General features: G+C 38.4%; 2 protein-coding genes across 2 annotated transcripts; both read right to left on the bottom strand.

Annotated features, from left to right (window-relative positions):
• Positions 1-359: 359 nt before the first annotated feature.
• LOC125211219 (heavy metal-associated isoprenylated plant protein 6-like) lies at positions 360-2,625 on the bottom strand. Its single transcript, XM_048110942.2, has 5 exons — positions 2,494-2,625; positions 2,249-2,399; positions 1,520-1,719; positions 1,354-1,444; positions 360-1,088 (listed from the first exon to the last, which is right to left on the bottom strand). The coding sequence occupies exons 1-5, from the start codon at positions 2,500-2,502 to the stop codon at positions 499-501; spliced, it is 1,041 nt and encodes a 346-aa protein (XP_047966899.2). The 5' UTR covers positions 2,503-2,625; the 3' UTR covers positions 360-498.
• A 2,968-nt stretch (positions 2,626-5,593) lies between these two features.
• Positions 5,594-11,372, bottom strand: LOC125201022 (ABC transporter B family member 1). The gene is made up of 10 exons (XM_048098893.2): positions 10,651-11,372; positions 10,497-10,551; positions 10,250-10,425; positions 9,950-10,150; positions 9,613-9,872; positions 9,189-9,505; positions 8,877-9,100; positions 7,946-8,319; positions 7,132-7,846; positions 5,594-7,025 (listed from the first exon to the last, which is right to left on the bottom strand). Exons 1-10 carry the CDS (start codon positions 11,032-11,034, stop codon positions 5,796-5,798), a joined length of 3,936 nt encoding a protein of 1,311 aa, XP_047954850.1. The 5' UTR covers positions 11,035-11,372; the 3' UTR covers positions 5,594-5,795.
• Between the last annotated feature and the right edge of the window lie 2,181 nt (positions 11,373-13,553).

The following is a 13,553-nucleotide window of genomic DNA, read 5'->3' as shown; positions in this document are numbered from 1 at the left end:
GCTAAGGTAATAGTTTGTGTAGTTAATCTAATTTAATTAGTTGGAGGAAAAGAAAAACAACAGGCCTCATTAATTCTCTAATGATACACATTTACATGTGGTTCTAGACAAACAATTCAATTAGTAAAGAACAGAGACTAATTTAGCCCCAATTGTAATGGAACAGTCACCAAACTTCACACCATCTTTTAGAGAATGGAGTATAAAATTAAAAAGGGTTACATTTCATGTAATGCACCAATTGCCTATTAGTCGTTCATAAAGGCCATATATATTTTTCCTATCAAGAGAAAGCAACAATAACTATAGATTATTATGATACACAAATCTATTGTATCTGGAAAAAATAAAGCACTATATTGTAACAATAAGCTTTATTCAATATTTTCCCGAATGAAAATTTTATACTCTTTGCTTCAATATATCTATATTGCACTTTCTCTTTCTTATATACAATTGAAATTAAAATTGCAACTTTAGAAATCTAATGGATCGTGTTTACATGAGGGAGCATCCGGTAGGGTTCTCATCGCTGAACATGTTGTCGTTCGCGTTCGTGTTCATGTCCAAGTACGTGGGTGGAGGCATAGGAGGCCCGTAATAGCCCGTATTTGTATGACTATGATGATGATGCATGCTATAATCTTGATGCCCATAATTTTGGTTGTGCATCATCATCGGCATGGCATAGTGCGTTTGTGGATTGTAACTACTATGATACTCCATCTTGCTCATCTCCACCTTAGTTTCGCCACCACCGGCAACCATTAGTTTTGATTCGGCTTCTCTTTTGTCGCCACCACCCTCTTTCTGCTTAGCACCACTTTCTCCAACGATGTCGCTTTTTTTGCCTTTGTTTTCTTGTTCTCCGCCACTAGCTTTTTCTTTGCTGTCGACAGCTGCAACTTCGTTGGCCTTCTTCTCTACTACGGTGGTGGTGGTGGTGGCGCCATCGGCCTTCTTTGGAGTAACAATCTCTACTCCTCTTTTTAGCTTCTCTTTTAGATATGTAACCAAATCATTCACGTTCATTGTTCCGGTCACAATTATTAAAGACTTTTGCAAATCAGTTATTAGTGAATCAATGCCTGTCATAATGAAATTTACCATGAATCAGTTGTTAGTGAATCAATTATGAGTACATTTTTGTAGTACTAAAATGATTAGGGACATCTACCATGATAACAATATTGGAGCTTAGTATTATTTTATGAAATTCACATTTTATACTACGGATTAACACTCCTATCAATGTCATAACTATATTATCTCAAATAATAAATATGCGCGCAAGTAGTAGTAGTACAAAATAAAATAATGCAAGTAGATAGGAGTGAAGGGGACCTAACTCACCATCAAAATTCTTAATTATAATCCGTTTGATTTTATCCGCGCATTCGTCACAGTGCAATTTGGTTTTCATTGTCACAGTGCTAACAACTGCCTGAAATTACATAACAACCAACAACATAAATAAACAAATAAAAACTAATTATTTGACTAATTAAAATATTAGTACCTTTTTGGGGTTGTTAGTATCAACAGGCTGAGGTATGTTGTGATCAGCTCCGGCAGCGGCGGCGTTGTTGGGGTGAGGAGAGATAAGATCGACCTTCTTCTTGGTCTTGATTTGAAGCTTTTCCCGGAGCCAAAGGGGGTCCACATTGCCCGTGACAGTCAATCTCTTGGCGTCACAGTCGGCCTTCACCGTCTCCACACCTTCACAAATTGCAATTATTTTCACGGTCCCTACAGTGGGGGCTCATGATTGCGCCTTGCGCCTTATCATGTCTGCTTCTACCTAACTTTAGCTAAACTCCAATTTCATTAATTAACTACTCCTATTAATTTGTTTTCAATTAAATTATATTGATTGGAACCAACAACGAACCAATTTCACCATTTGACATCTTTGACATATTGCTTTTTATTTACTCATTTTCTAATATAATACTATCTACTAGTACTAAATACATGAATGAATCTCGTCATGCACATATTGAAATAATATATTTCTGAAACATTTGTTAGAAAATAATGATTTATAAGCGTTCGTGTAGCCTAGAGTTGGTAAAAGCTAACTAAATATCCATTAATTAGTATTATCATTTATCAACGAAATCACATTTCACTAACCACACTAGTAATATTAATTGAAAACTATGCCACCTAATTTTTATTCCACTGCAAATCTTGTGCAACTAACACTAAAGATTACGTATTGATAATTTATTACTAGTAGTCCTACCTTGTAAATGGGCAACGGAGCGTCTGACTTTTTTGGCACAGCCTTGGCAATGTAGATCCAACTTCAACACCACCGTGATGGGATCCACTTTTTTCTCCCCGCCACCTTCCGCCGCCGCCTTCTTCTCTCCTCCATTCTTTACCTCAACCTTCTGAAAACACACACTCATCATCACAATGAGTACAAAACGGGAGGCTATAAGGATTGTGATAATTAAGGGATAGCTTAGCTCGGAGATTAATTACCTCGCCCATTTGCTGCAAGAATTATGATTTTCTGTTTTTTTTTTTTTGGAGTAAATATTTGTTTGAAGAGAGAAAGGGTGGTATTCTCTGAGATTTATAGAGCTGAGTTTTTGTACCAAGTCATGTGGGGCCATGACATATTTTAGAAAAATAGTAGTACTCCGTATACTATTGAATTAATATTTGGATGCATGTATGTATCATGGATGCATGTGAGTGGGCATGAGAGTCACCAGTCATGATTAGACATGGAATTCATTTCAAAGCCAGCTCATCTTGACTAATCCAAGACATGTTTTTTCATTTTTCATTCTAATTTTGTCCCATTAACAATAAGAGGGAAATAAATCAGTTATCTAGCTACTAATGTATTGTCCTTTAACAAATCGGAATTAATATCTAACTAACAAAATTTGGTAGCAACATTGCAGCTAGAAGGACAATACTATATTTTGAGACTGATAAAACTCACAATCCGACTCTAATTCTATATTTTCTATAAAAATTCAATAGAATAAAATCATAGTAATATAGACGAAAGCATATTAAATTCAGTGGCGATGATCTAACTTCATTTTCTATCATTCAAGTTAATGTGTAAATTTAAGGCGAATCTCACTAGCATGAATGAATATCTACGAAGACAATAAAATGTTTATACTATGTTCCTAACTTAAGAGACAATAATATATAAATCAAATATATAAAAGGCCACATAAATTCATTGGTCGACATAAAAGTTGCATGATTAATATCTGTCGAATTTTGAGAATAAATATGGAGTTGCTACTTGCTAGTTGTGGTATTGTGTCCTACTACTAAAGATTGGTACTGTCGCAATTTATTGTATTCTCCCCCTACACCCCAAATAATAAATTCTTGAAACATTATATTACTCAAATAATCCTAGTTGTAGTGTGATTTCTCTCGATATTTATTAATATTAATACTAATTTATGACATATTAATGTCGTTATAGATTGGCCTCATTTAATTTGGGTTGGACTCATGGGCCTTCTAGTTCTGCATCTCATTTGAGCTTAATTTATTTGGTTAAAAGTAAGATTATGCCTCATCCACTGCAAAACTAGTTAATCATTTTTATATCATAAACTATGGCCCATTAGATTAGAACTAACTGCAATTTGAGCTTAAAATATATTTTCATGAACCGAAGTCAAATATGTCCGTGATAAATAAAATAAACTCAACTCTGTACATTTGATGAATTATGAACTTACACTAATTTCTTTGTTTTACTTTTTCTTATATGTATGCATGCATTTCCTCATTCTTTTTAAATGAAAAAAGATACTCCATCCATCGTATAATAAAAGTCACATTTTTCTAATTTGATTATAATAAAAGCTACATTTCACTTTTACCATAAATAGTAAGTAATTCTCACATTTTACTAACTCACTTCACACACATTCTATTATAAAATCAATATAAAAAGTGAACCTCTCATATTCTATTAACTCTTTCAATTCAAAATTTTTTACATTTCTTAAAATTCATGCTCACACCAAACGTGACTCTTATTGTGAAACGGAGGGAGAATTCACGAAATCTTCATATTTTTACTGAATCATCATAACTCAAATTCGATCGACTACGAAGCCAAATTTTTTAATTCAGACGAAAATACAACTGTCCACAGCCCAGAATTCAATCCAGTCCAATATACTTGTGGATCGTGGGCTATTTTGTTTTTGGATAATAACATTATATTCCAAATTTATAATTTCAGTATGACTTTTAAATGTCACCTTTTGCGTTATAACAGTATCAAACTTTTTACAAGCAAAGAAATCATAATTTCATGATTTGTTGCCTGATGTTGTATGACTCAACGTGTTCATTTTAAAAAATAAATTGGAAGTCCGTGAAATAATCGTGACATTTAAAACTCACGTTGTACTTGCAAAATTGGTGAAATTAAGGTTTGTTAAATTGGGCAGTGAAACTTTGTTTTGTGAAGTAATGAAGGAAATAAAATAAAATAAACCAATTGACACAAATTAATTATAACCATTAAAGTGATCAAGTCACTAATTTTTGCCCAGTACATAGTTGGATTATTTGGTATACATATACTACTAATTTGCATAGTAGTATTGTAGATTATGTTAAATTTGAACTTGTGATTTTTGCAATGATGCATGTATACAAGTCAACAGTACAAATGCAACAGATATAAATAAAAATGTGACTCGAAAATGTGACTCGAAATTCAATATAGAGAGATATCTTAGGACATGCGGATTAATCCATGATTATTAGTTACTATGTTTGTCTTTGACGCTTCCAACACCCTTTAAAATGCTTCACCTTTGGGTAGCAAAAACAGGAAAAATGGAGCATATAAAAATGATGAGTTTGAATTTGAGGCCATTCATCAATTTTATATTCCAACTTTAGTACCTATTTCCAATATCCTCATTAATAACATTCTCCACACCATCACTTTCATCTCTCTCTTTTCCCTATTTTTGCATTCTCATCATCTCTTTCTTTTCTTCTTTTCCATCTCCTTTTCTTTTACTTCAAATGAAAAATAATTATATTCACTTGTACAATAGTTTCATAGTAATATACATTTAAAAGGACATCCTCTTTTCACTCAAAAAAGTATCCACTATCGTCAAACTCATGTACCAAGGAATTTGGGAAATTTATCAAATGGTTTCGTGAAATATTTTTTGCAATAAAGTAAAATATTAACTTTGTTATCATTTCACCATATAACTATATACTCCATGTTCCCTTATAGTTGAGTCATTTTTTCAATTTAGGAAGTTTACTCATAGTTGAGTCATTTTCAGTAACTTTTTTTCCATCTCTTATTTTATTCACTTTTTACTTTATTCAATTTTTACTTTATTCTCTCAACCTTTTTCTTTTTCTTACTCTTTTATCTATTTATTTAACACACTCAACACTCCTTTCTTAAACTACGGATAATTTTGCCTCAACTGTGAAGGAACGGAGGAAGTATGAAATAGAACAAATTATTCGCAGACCAAATCATCTCTACAATTTTACTCATGACTATAATCAATCAATGCAAGCACACTAATTAATACTGAACATTCCCTTGCCAACAATGAATCATTTCAAATTTCTTTATATATTCATCTTGGATTGCAAATTCTAGATTCATAAATAGATCCAATGGCACAGAAAGAAAAAGGAAAAGACTATGTAAGATAATACACGAGCTAAAAACTACACAAAAAAGTGTAAACCAATCAAAAAAGAGAGCAATAGTTAATGAAAGAGTGTTTGAGATAAGTGTACTAGGTTGTTGGATTAGTGGTGAGCCTCTGCAGCTGTGTCATCCGCGCATATATCCCATCTGCATAGTTTTTCAAGAGATGCGAATGCGAGCCTTGCTCAGCCACCTTCCCCTCATCAAGAACTGCGATCACGTGCGCATTTCTAATAGTCGAAAGCCTATGCGCGACGACGACCGTTGTCTTCCCCGCGCAGGCGCGCCCGAGTGCCTCCTGCACGCACTTCTCCGACTCAGTGTCGAGTGCGCTCGTGGCCTCGTCCAGCAGCATCACCGCAGCCCTCCTGATGAAGGCTCGTGCGATGGCGATCCGCTGCTTCTGCCCGCCCGAGAGCTGGCACCCTCGCTCCCCTACGTGCGTCTTGTAGCCGTCGGGCAGCGCTGATATGAACCTGTGCGCGTTGGCCAATGTGGCTGCCTCAACCACCTCCGACTCCGTGGGAGCCGGCTCTCGGCCGTACGCGATGTTGTCGTAGATCGTGGTGGCGAAGAGGCACGGCTCTTGCTGCACCAGGGCTATGTGGCGCCTCAGCGACTTCAGGTTGTACTTCCGGATGTCCTTCCCGTCAACGAGGATGCGGCCTGAGGAAGGCTCGTAGAACCGGAGGATGAGGGCGAGGATGGAGCTTTTTCCTGAGCCGCTGGGGCCGACGAGGGCGAGCGTCTTGCCTGCCCGGGCGCGGAGGTTGAGGTCCCCGAGGACAGAGACGTGGGGCCGGCTGGGGTAGTAGAAGTCCACGTGCTTCAGCTCGATCTCACCCCGGATGGAGTCCGGGGTGGGGACGCCCTCCGGATCGTCTGGCTCAATTTGAGTCCGGCGGTCCAGGAGAGCGAAGACAGACCGCATTGCACGTCCACCCTTGATGAAGTCTGGGGCAAGTGTGAGGGTCTCCGCGGCCCCGTTGGCGGAGACCATGAGGACCATGAAGACACGGATGGTGCTCGAGAAGTCGGAGATGCCGTGCTTGACGAGCCATGATGCGTACCAGAGGCCGAGGGCGTACGAGGCATAGAGGGCGAACTGGGCCAGCCCGTAGCCAGTGCCGGCTATCTGGCCCTTCCAGAAGCAGCGGCGCAGAGGCGGCTCGAGGCTGCTAATGAATAGGCCCACCATCTTCGTCTCTGAGTTGAATGCAGCCACAGTTCTCACATTGCTCACTGCTTCCCCTGCTAGCTGTGTGGCCTTGGCATGAGCTGCCTCTAAATCTCCAGAAAATCCAGTCATAAACATTTTCTGTGACAGTATTGAAATAATGCAAGTAAATACTACAAAATTCAAATTTTGGCACAAATCTTGGAGAAGGCAAGTTAATATTCATGATTGAATTTAGAAAAGCAACCTGTAACACTGTGGCTGCAACGACAACAGGGAAGACGGCAATGAGGACGAGGGCAAGGCGCCATTGCAGCACAAAGCCGGCAGTGCAGGCCACAAGCATAAGGGCAGAGTTCTGCATGATCACAGAGATCCTGTCACCAATGGCTGATCTAACATTGTTGGCGTCTAGAGCCAGCCGTGCTGCAACTCTAGAGCTCTCATTCTCTTCCTCATCAAACCACGCAATCTCATTCTTTAGCACGGCAGCCAGCATCTTCTCCCTAACGCGTTTGGTCAAGTTCTCCCCCACCACGTCCCAGAAAAGATGCTGCAATGTGTTGAATATCAGTGCTGCAGATGACACCCCTATCAGAAGGTAGCAATATTTTCCAATCTGCCTTATCATGTAGGCATGATCCGGATTGTAGTAGACGCTAAGCACGGCGCTCAGCACGTATGCGAACAGTGCGCTCAGCGAGCCACAGACCACGGACCCAATCGAGCCAACCAAGGCGTAGCCCCACTCAGGCGAATTCATCTTTGCTAGCCTCAAGAATGAGCTTGCTTGCTCTTTGAATGCAAGTTTCTCCGCCCTGTAGCTGGGATATGCTGCGTCAATCGACATGCTTAAGTCTGAGGTGGAGAAGTCCGACAATCTTCGGGAGTAAGGCGATCTGCCATATGACGAATTCCTAGTGATGATAGGAGAGCTCACAGAGTTTCTTGCACTTGAAGGCCTAACAAGGAAACCCACAAATTCCAAATGAAGTTATTTAGCATTACTAATATCAAGATTTTGTGACAAAATATATGGGTAATGGGATAAAGCAAAGCACCTTGCACTACTCTTCCTGGCACTGTTGACAGCAGCTTCATGAGCTGCTTCTTGCATTCTGATGAGCTTTGCATAGAGACCGTTTTCACCTTTGGCAATGAGCTCGTCATGTGGCCCGATTTCAGACACGCTACCCTGCTGCAGCACGGCCACGAGGTCAGCTTTCCGGATGGTGGAGAGGCGATGAGCGATCACTAGAGTAGTCCTCCCAATCATGAAACGATCTAGCGCTTCTTGTACCAGCTTCTCCGATTCAGAATCTAATGCACTAGTTGCCTCATCCAATAGAAGGATGGCTGGATTCTTGAGCATTGCCCTTGCTATAGCTATTCTCTGCTTTTGTCCACCAGAAAGCTGCAGCCCCCTCTCCCCCACCTGTCATCATCACAACACACACACACTCAAACATCAAGAAGCTTACATGAAAGAACAACTTGCCACCCTAACCAATTGTTTTCTCTTTAGTATTAATTATGTCTAGTTACTGCCTAGACTAAAACCCCCCATCAAAATTTTTATTTAATGGGAACCATCGTTATTAAAATACCCACACTCTTGTCTTGTGCATAATTAGCTAGAGAAATGCTCTTTTGTTTTGACATGAGTGGAAAAAATTGGCCCAACCGCTGCACATGCCTTGTCACAGTGTTGACTTGATTAAAGAAAAGGTTTTTAACTGTTTTGTTGACCAACTAATTTCATTCAAACATTGGGTTAATAAAAATATAAAAGATAGGACATATGGGATCCTTGACCACATTCACCTCCCATGAATTGAATAATATGGTAGACCAGAAAACACACAGGATTGAGGCTTCCGTGCCCACTGCTTCTGGGCACCCTCTTTTACTGACAGTTTTATTTTTACAATACATGTGATGATAAGCATGTGATGCAGAGTTGCTAAAAAATACACTGTGGGTGACACTGACCTGAGTATCGTAGCCATCTGGAAGCTTGACGATAAATGAATGTGCGTTAGCGACTCTAGACGCTTCTTCTACTTCGACTAAACTAGCGTCTGGCCTTCCCAACAGTATGTTTTCTTTGATTGTGGTGGCAAAGAGTGCCGGTTCTTGGCTCACCAGCCCAATTTGCTGCCTCAACCATCTCAACTTTAATGTCTTTATATCATGCCCATCAATCACAACTTGGCCTAATTAAGTAGTTCAAACCAAATATTCAGTTAAACAAACATAAATATGTCCAAAATGTATAATGTAACTATAGTTTACGATCATCACCGGAGGCAGGGTCATAGAATCTCTCAATGAGTGACACCACCGTGCTCTTCCCGGATCCACTGCTGCCAACCAAGGCGATAGTCTTCCCGGCCGGAACAGTAAGAGAGAAGTTGTTAAGGACTAGATTCTCCGGCCGTGAAGGGTAGGCAAAATCGACATTTCTAAGCTCCATCTGCCCTGTTATAGACTCCAACTCGACTCCGGATTCGCTGTTTCTTTCAACAGCTGGTTTGTGGTCGATCATACGGAAGATTTTAGCAGCTGCAACTCTTGCCTTGGCAAATGCAGCCATGCTTGGAGCAGACTGGCCTAAAGCCCTGCACATAAATTCACTCAAAATCAAGATTCATCCAACACGCGATCATATCTTGCAAAGTGGGGTTCTAAACAGAATAAACCAAATTCAAGATCGATCTATACATACAGCCCGCCAATCATGACTGCAAACATTGTCGCAATTGCTAGACCTCCATTTGTGTAATGGTGCCTAACCAAATAGCCTCCGTACCACAGGAGAAGAGCATAGCAACAAAACACAGTGAAATAAGTAGCTCCTAATCCCATCCCCTTTGAAAATCCACTCTTGTAACCGATCCTTTGGGACACCTTGAGGGCCGCTGAGTAGTCCTGCAACGCCCTCGATTCACCCACGAATGCCAATACCGTCCGAATTTGGACAAGTGTCTACAACCAGAATCAGGCATTAGAGCAACAAACACAAGGAAAACAAGATCATTGTAGAATGTGATGTTCTCCAATACCTGTTCAGCGATGTTCCCAGCTTGTGACAGAGCTTCTTGGCTTTTGCCAGAGAGTTTAGCCAGTGTGATTGTGTGAATGGCTCCAATCACAGCTATGAGAGGAACCACAGCAAGAGTGACCAGAGCTAGCTGCCACACTGCAGAGAATCCCACCACAAATCCAGACACAAAGGTTGCCATGTAATGCAAGAAATTCCCCAACTGAAAATCAACTCAAAGTCAATCAGAGAAAAAAAAAAAAAAAAAAAAAAAAAAAAAAAACACAAGAATTTTGATAAACTCTGAGATGGGATCTCCCACCTTCTCACTAATAGCATCTTGAACCATCACAGCATCAGTGTTGATGGCGAAAACGACGTCGGACGTCCGAATCTCGGTGTCGAAAAACTGAATGTCTTGGTTAAGAGCAGCCTCCAAGTATCTGATCCTCATCTTTGTTGATTGCCTCTCTCCACTCCACATCCAACATGATATCTCTGCAACAAAATCCAATTTACCCTTAATTTTCATTTTAAAAAATAGAAATTGTTGCAGTAAAATTGTTTACCTGCCCATGAAGATGCCCAAATAGCAGCTCCAACTACAAGAAAGTAAAATGCATACTGCAAATAACCATCAACACACAACAACAAAACTGTAACTCCACCTAGAAAAAGAAAAAAAAACAAGCTCAATCCATAAAATTAGTGGAATCAACTGACCTTGAGCACCTCCTGCGACATCTTATCGACATTATTGGCATTGGAGCCGAAGGAATTCACAAGATCGGCGAAGAATCTGAGAAACAGAGGCAGGGAGCTGCCGTGGACAATCGCGCCAATTGTGCCAATCGTCATCAGCGTGTAATCGAGGCGGTCGGCGAAGCGGAAGAGCTCCCGGAACGCGACGGAGGGCGGCGGAGGGCCGGGTTTTTCCGGGTCCATTGAGGGCGGCGGCGGTGGTATCTGTGGAGCTGACGATGAGGCGTCGGAGCTGGCGTTGAGGTTGGGCGGCGGAGAGGTGGAGACGACGAGCTCGACGCCTTGAAGGTCGGACCATCTCCATTGCTCCTGCATCTTTATCTCCCCGCCATCTTCTTGTCTCATTTTTTTCTGTTTGGCTTCACGCTCACACTTTGCATATGATATGATCACCCAAACGAAACTCTGTTTTTTCTCTCACACACACACGCACTCACTCGATTGCGATTATGGGAATAATGGTGTTTCCTTCCTCACTCATTTCTTTTTCAAATGTCCACACTTTCATCTACAGTTGAAGGTGGTAGAAAGTGGATTTGGTTACAGTAATTTGTAGTAAATAGAAAAGGAATTTTTGATCAATAACAGCATCTATTATCTAATTTCCGCTGTTTAATCTTCACGTGTTCACAAAGGAGAAAAGAGGAAGAAATGAGGAAAAGGAATAATAGAGTGGAGTAAGTAAGTGATGAGTGAGAGGGGCATGACGTGATGTGAATGTGATGAGAGGGGCGACGGTGGAATTAATTCAAACTATAGCACCCGACAAATAATACTGTTTCAACTTGAGACTTTCACTTTACCTGTCCTCACCCTTTTACCGTTTTTTTAGTTTTCCATTTTCCTTTACATATAGAGATTACAAAAATTAAATATAGTCGATTAAGTGAGGAAAAGGTATGACTCAGAGAGTGAGTAAAGAGAATAAATTAATAAAAAAAATTGTATGAATTTACTTAGATATGATCCAACTGCAAAGAAAATGGGTGGTCATTTGATTGGCTAACTGAATTTAGAGTCATAACTGGGACCGAACCTGGATCAATTAGTGTCTCGGGTCTCTAACTTGTGAGGTGTGATGCCTTACTGTTAGGCCATTCCATTTGGTGTAATAATATTTCATCTAATACTAATATTTATAAATAATTAATTGAGTTTATTGAGCATTCAAAGTATGTAATTTTTAATATTTATTGATGTAAAGCGAAAAATGAAAGTGAACAGATTTCATTTTATGTATATTTTCAAAATCCAAACAATATCATGGCTTACTCATTATACCCTAAATATCCAATTACTTGGCAACTCAGTTCAAAGTATCAAAGAGGTTCTAAAAGTTGTCTATAATCTCGGCAATTATCAGCGTAGCTTATTACGTATGTTGAAGCATATTTGACATAACGCAAGCAATTTGTCATAGCATTAGCTTTGCACCACTTATTGTAGACTTCGTTCATCACACAGGAAGTGGTGGACAAGGTGTGCTAAAAGCAAATGAGCTGATTTTAGCTGTGAGAATTGAGAACTATATTCAGTTTTCATTTCTAATCTACATATTCGAGTTTGTTTTCAATCAAAAAAACGATGTGAAATATTTTGATATTTCGGCTGAAAAAAACGATGTGAGTCACAAATTATGTTCGACACATATATTTTAAAGCCATAAAATTATAGTGCTACACAATAGTTAAAACCAAAAGAAGCAATGTTTCTAGATATGAAAATCAATTTTGATTATTACAAAAATTTTCTGACAGCATTATTTAACATAAACCACAGACCACTAAAATTGCATGATTGCCAAATTTTGCCTAAATATTTAATGCTATAAATTTTAGCACTAAAGAATGTTAATTTTAATACATATAAAATGAAACGCATTTTTGAAATATTCGAATCATTCATATTGGGATCCAATAAATATGTATGTTAATCTTAATTCTGCATCAGTTTCATTTCATCAGAATACACCCACCAGGCCACCACTATGTATAATAGCATTATCTTTAATTCAAATACTCTTGTAGAATTATTAACATGCCGAGTCATGAAATTAATAATTACTAGTACTATATAACAACCAAATTTAAATTTATTTATTTATTTTTTAGGAAAAAGCAAACCCCAAAACCTATTTCTTTGTCTTTATTTAATTGATTTGAAGTTTCTTTTACAAGATGTGTGGAAAATACATGTATCCATATGCTGCTGAATTCCACTAGTTAATGTGCAAAAGAATAAAAACAACTAAGATTCAATCAATATCCCACTAAATATTTGTCCATAGCGTACCCTTCATCTTTAAGCTTTAACTAATTAATTAGCTAATTTTGTCAGATATTACACCACATACTTCCACCATAAATAAAGTTTAAATCAAACAGCACACCTACACTAATTCAATACTAATATAGTATTTATTTTTGTTGTCAGAAAATCATCGCAAAATCTGTATATTCTTCACAATTTGCCCCTAATTTCTAACTGTCAATTACTCCTAGTATTTAGAAGTTCATATGATGGAGAGACTAACTCTTGTATAAAAAACGCTAATACTAAGCTACATATAAATAAACTATCTCATGCTAGCATCTTATAAGTATAATCTAATAATGACGTTATAACTATTATATTATCTAAATCTCAGACTGTTTTGAATTTTATCTAAATATTATCTAAAATATTAATGCACAATATTTTATCATTATTATTCATGATCTAATTAATACTCCTCTATTCCAGATTCGATAAAAACGAAAAATTAGGATATAGTAAAAAATATGGAGTATTTCTTTAAAGATAACAGAAGTCAGAATCACATTAAGTTTTAGTGCAAATATTATGAGGTTTTTTATTTATTTTCA

The sequence above is a fragment of the Salvia hispanica genome, chromosome 2 (genome assembly GCF_029641045.1).
Source record: "Salvia hispanica isolate PSC_SH4W2 chromosome 2, Shi_PSC_v1, whole genome shotgun sequence".
NCBI lineage: Eukaryota > Viridiplantae > Streptophyta > Magnoliopsida > Lamiales > Lamiaceae > Salvia > Salvia hispanica.
The sequence above is the reverse complement of the archived record's forward strand: the minus strand, read 5'-3'. Positions and strand labels throughout refer to the sequence as shown.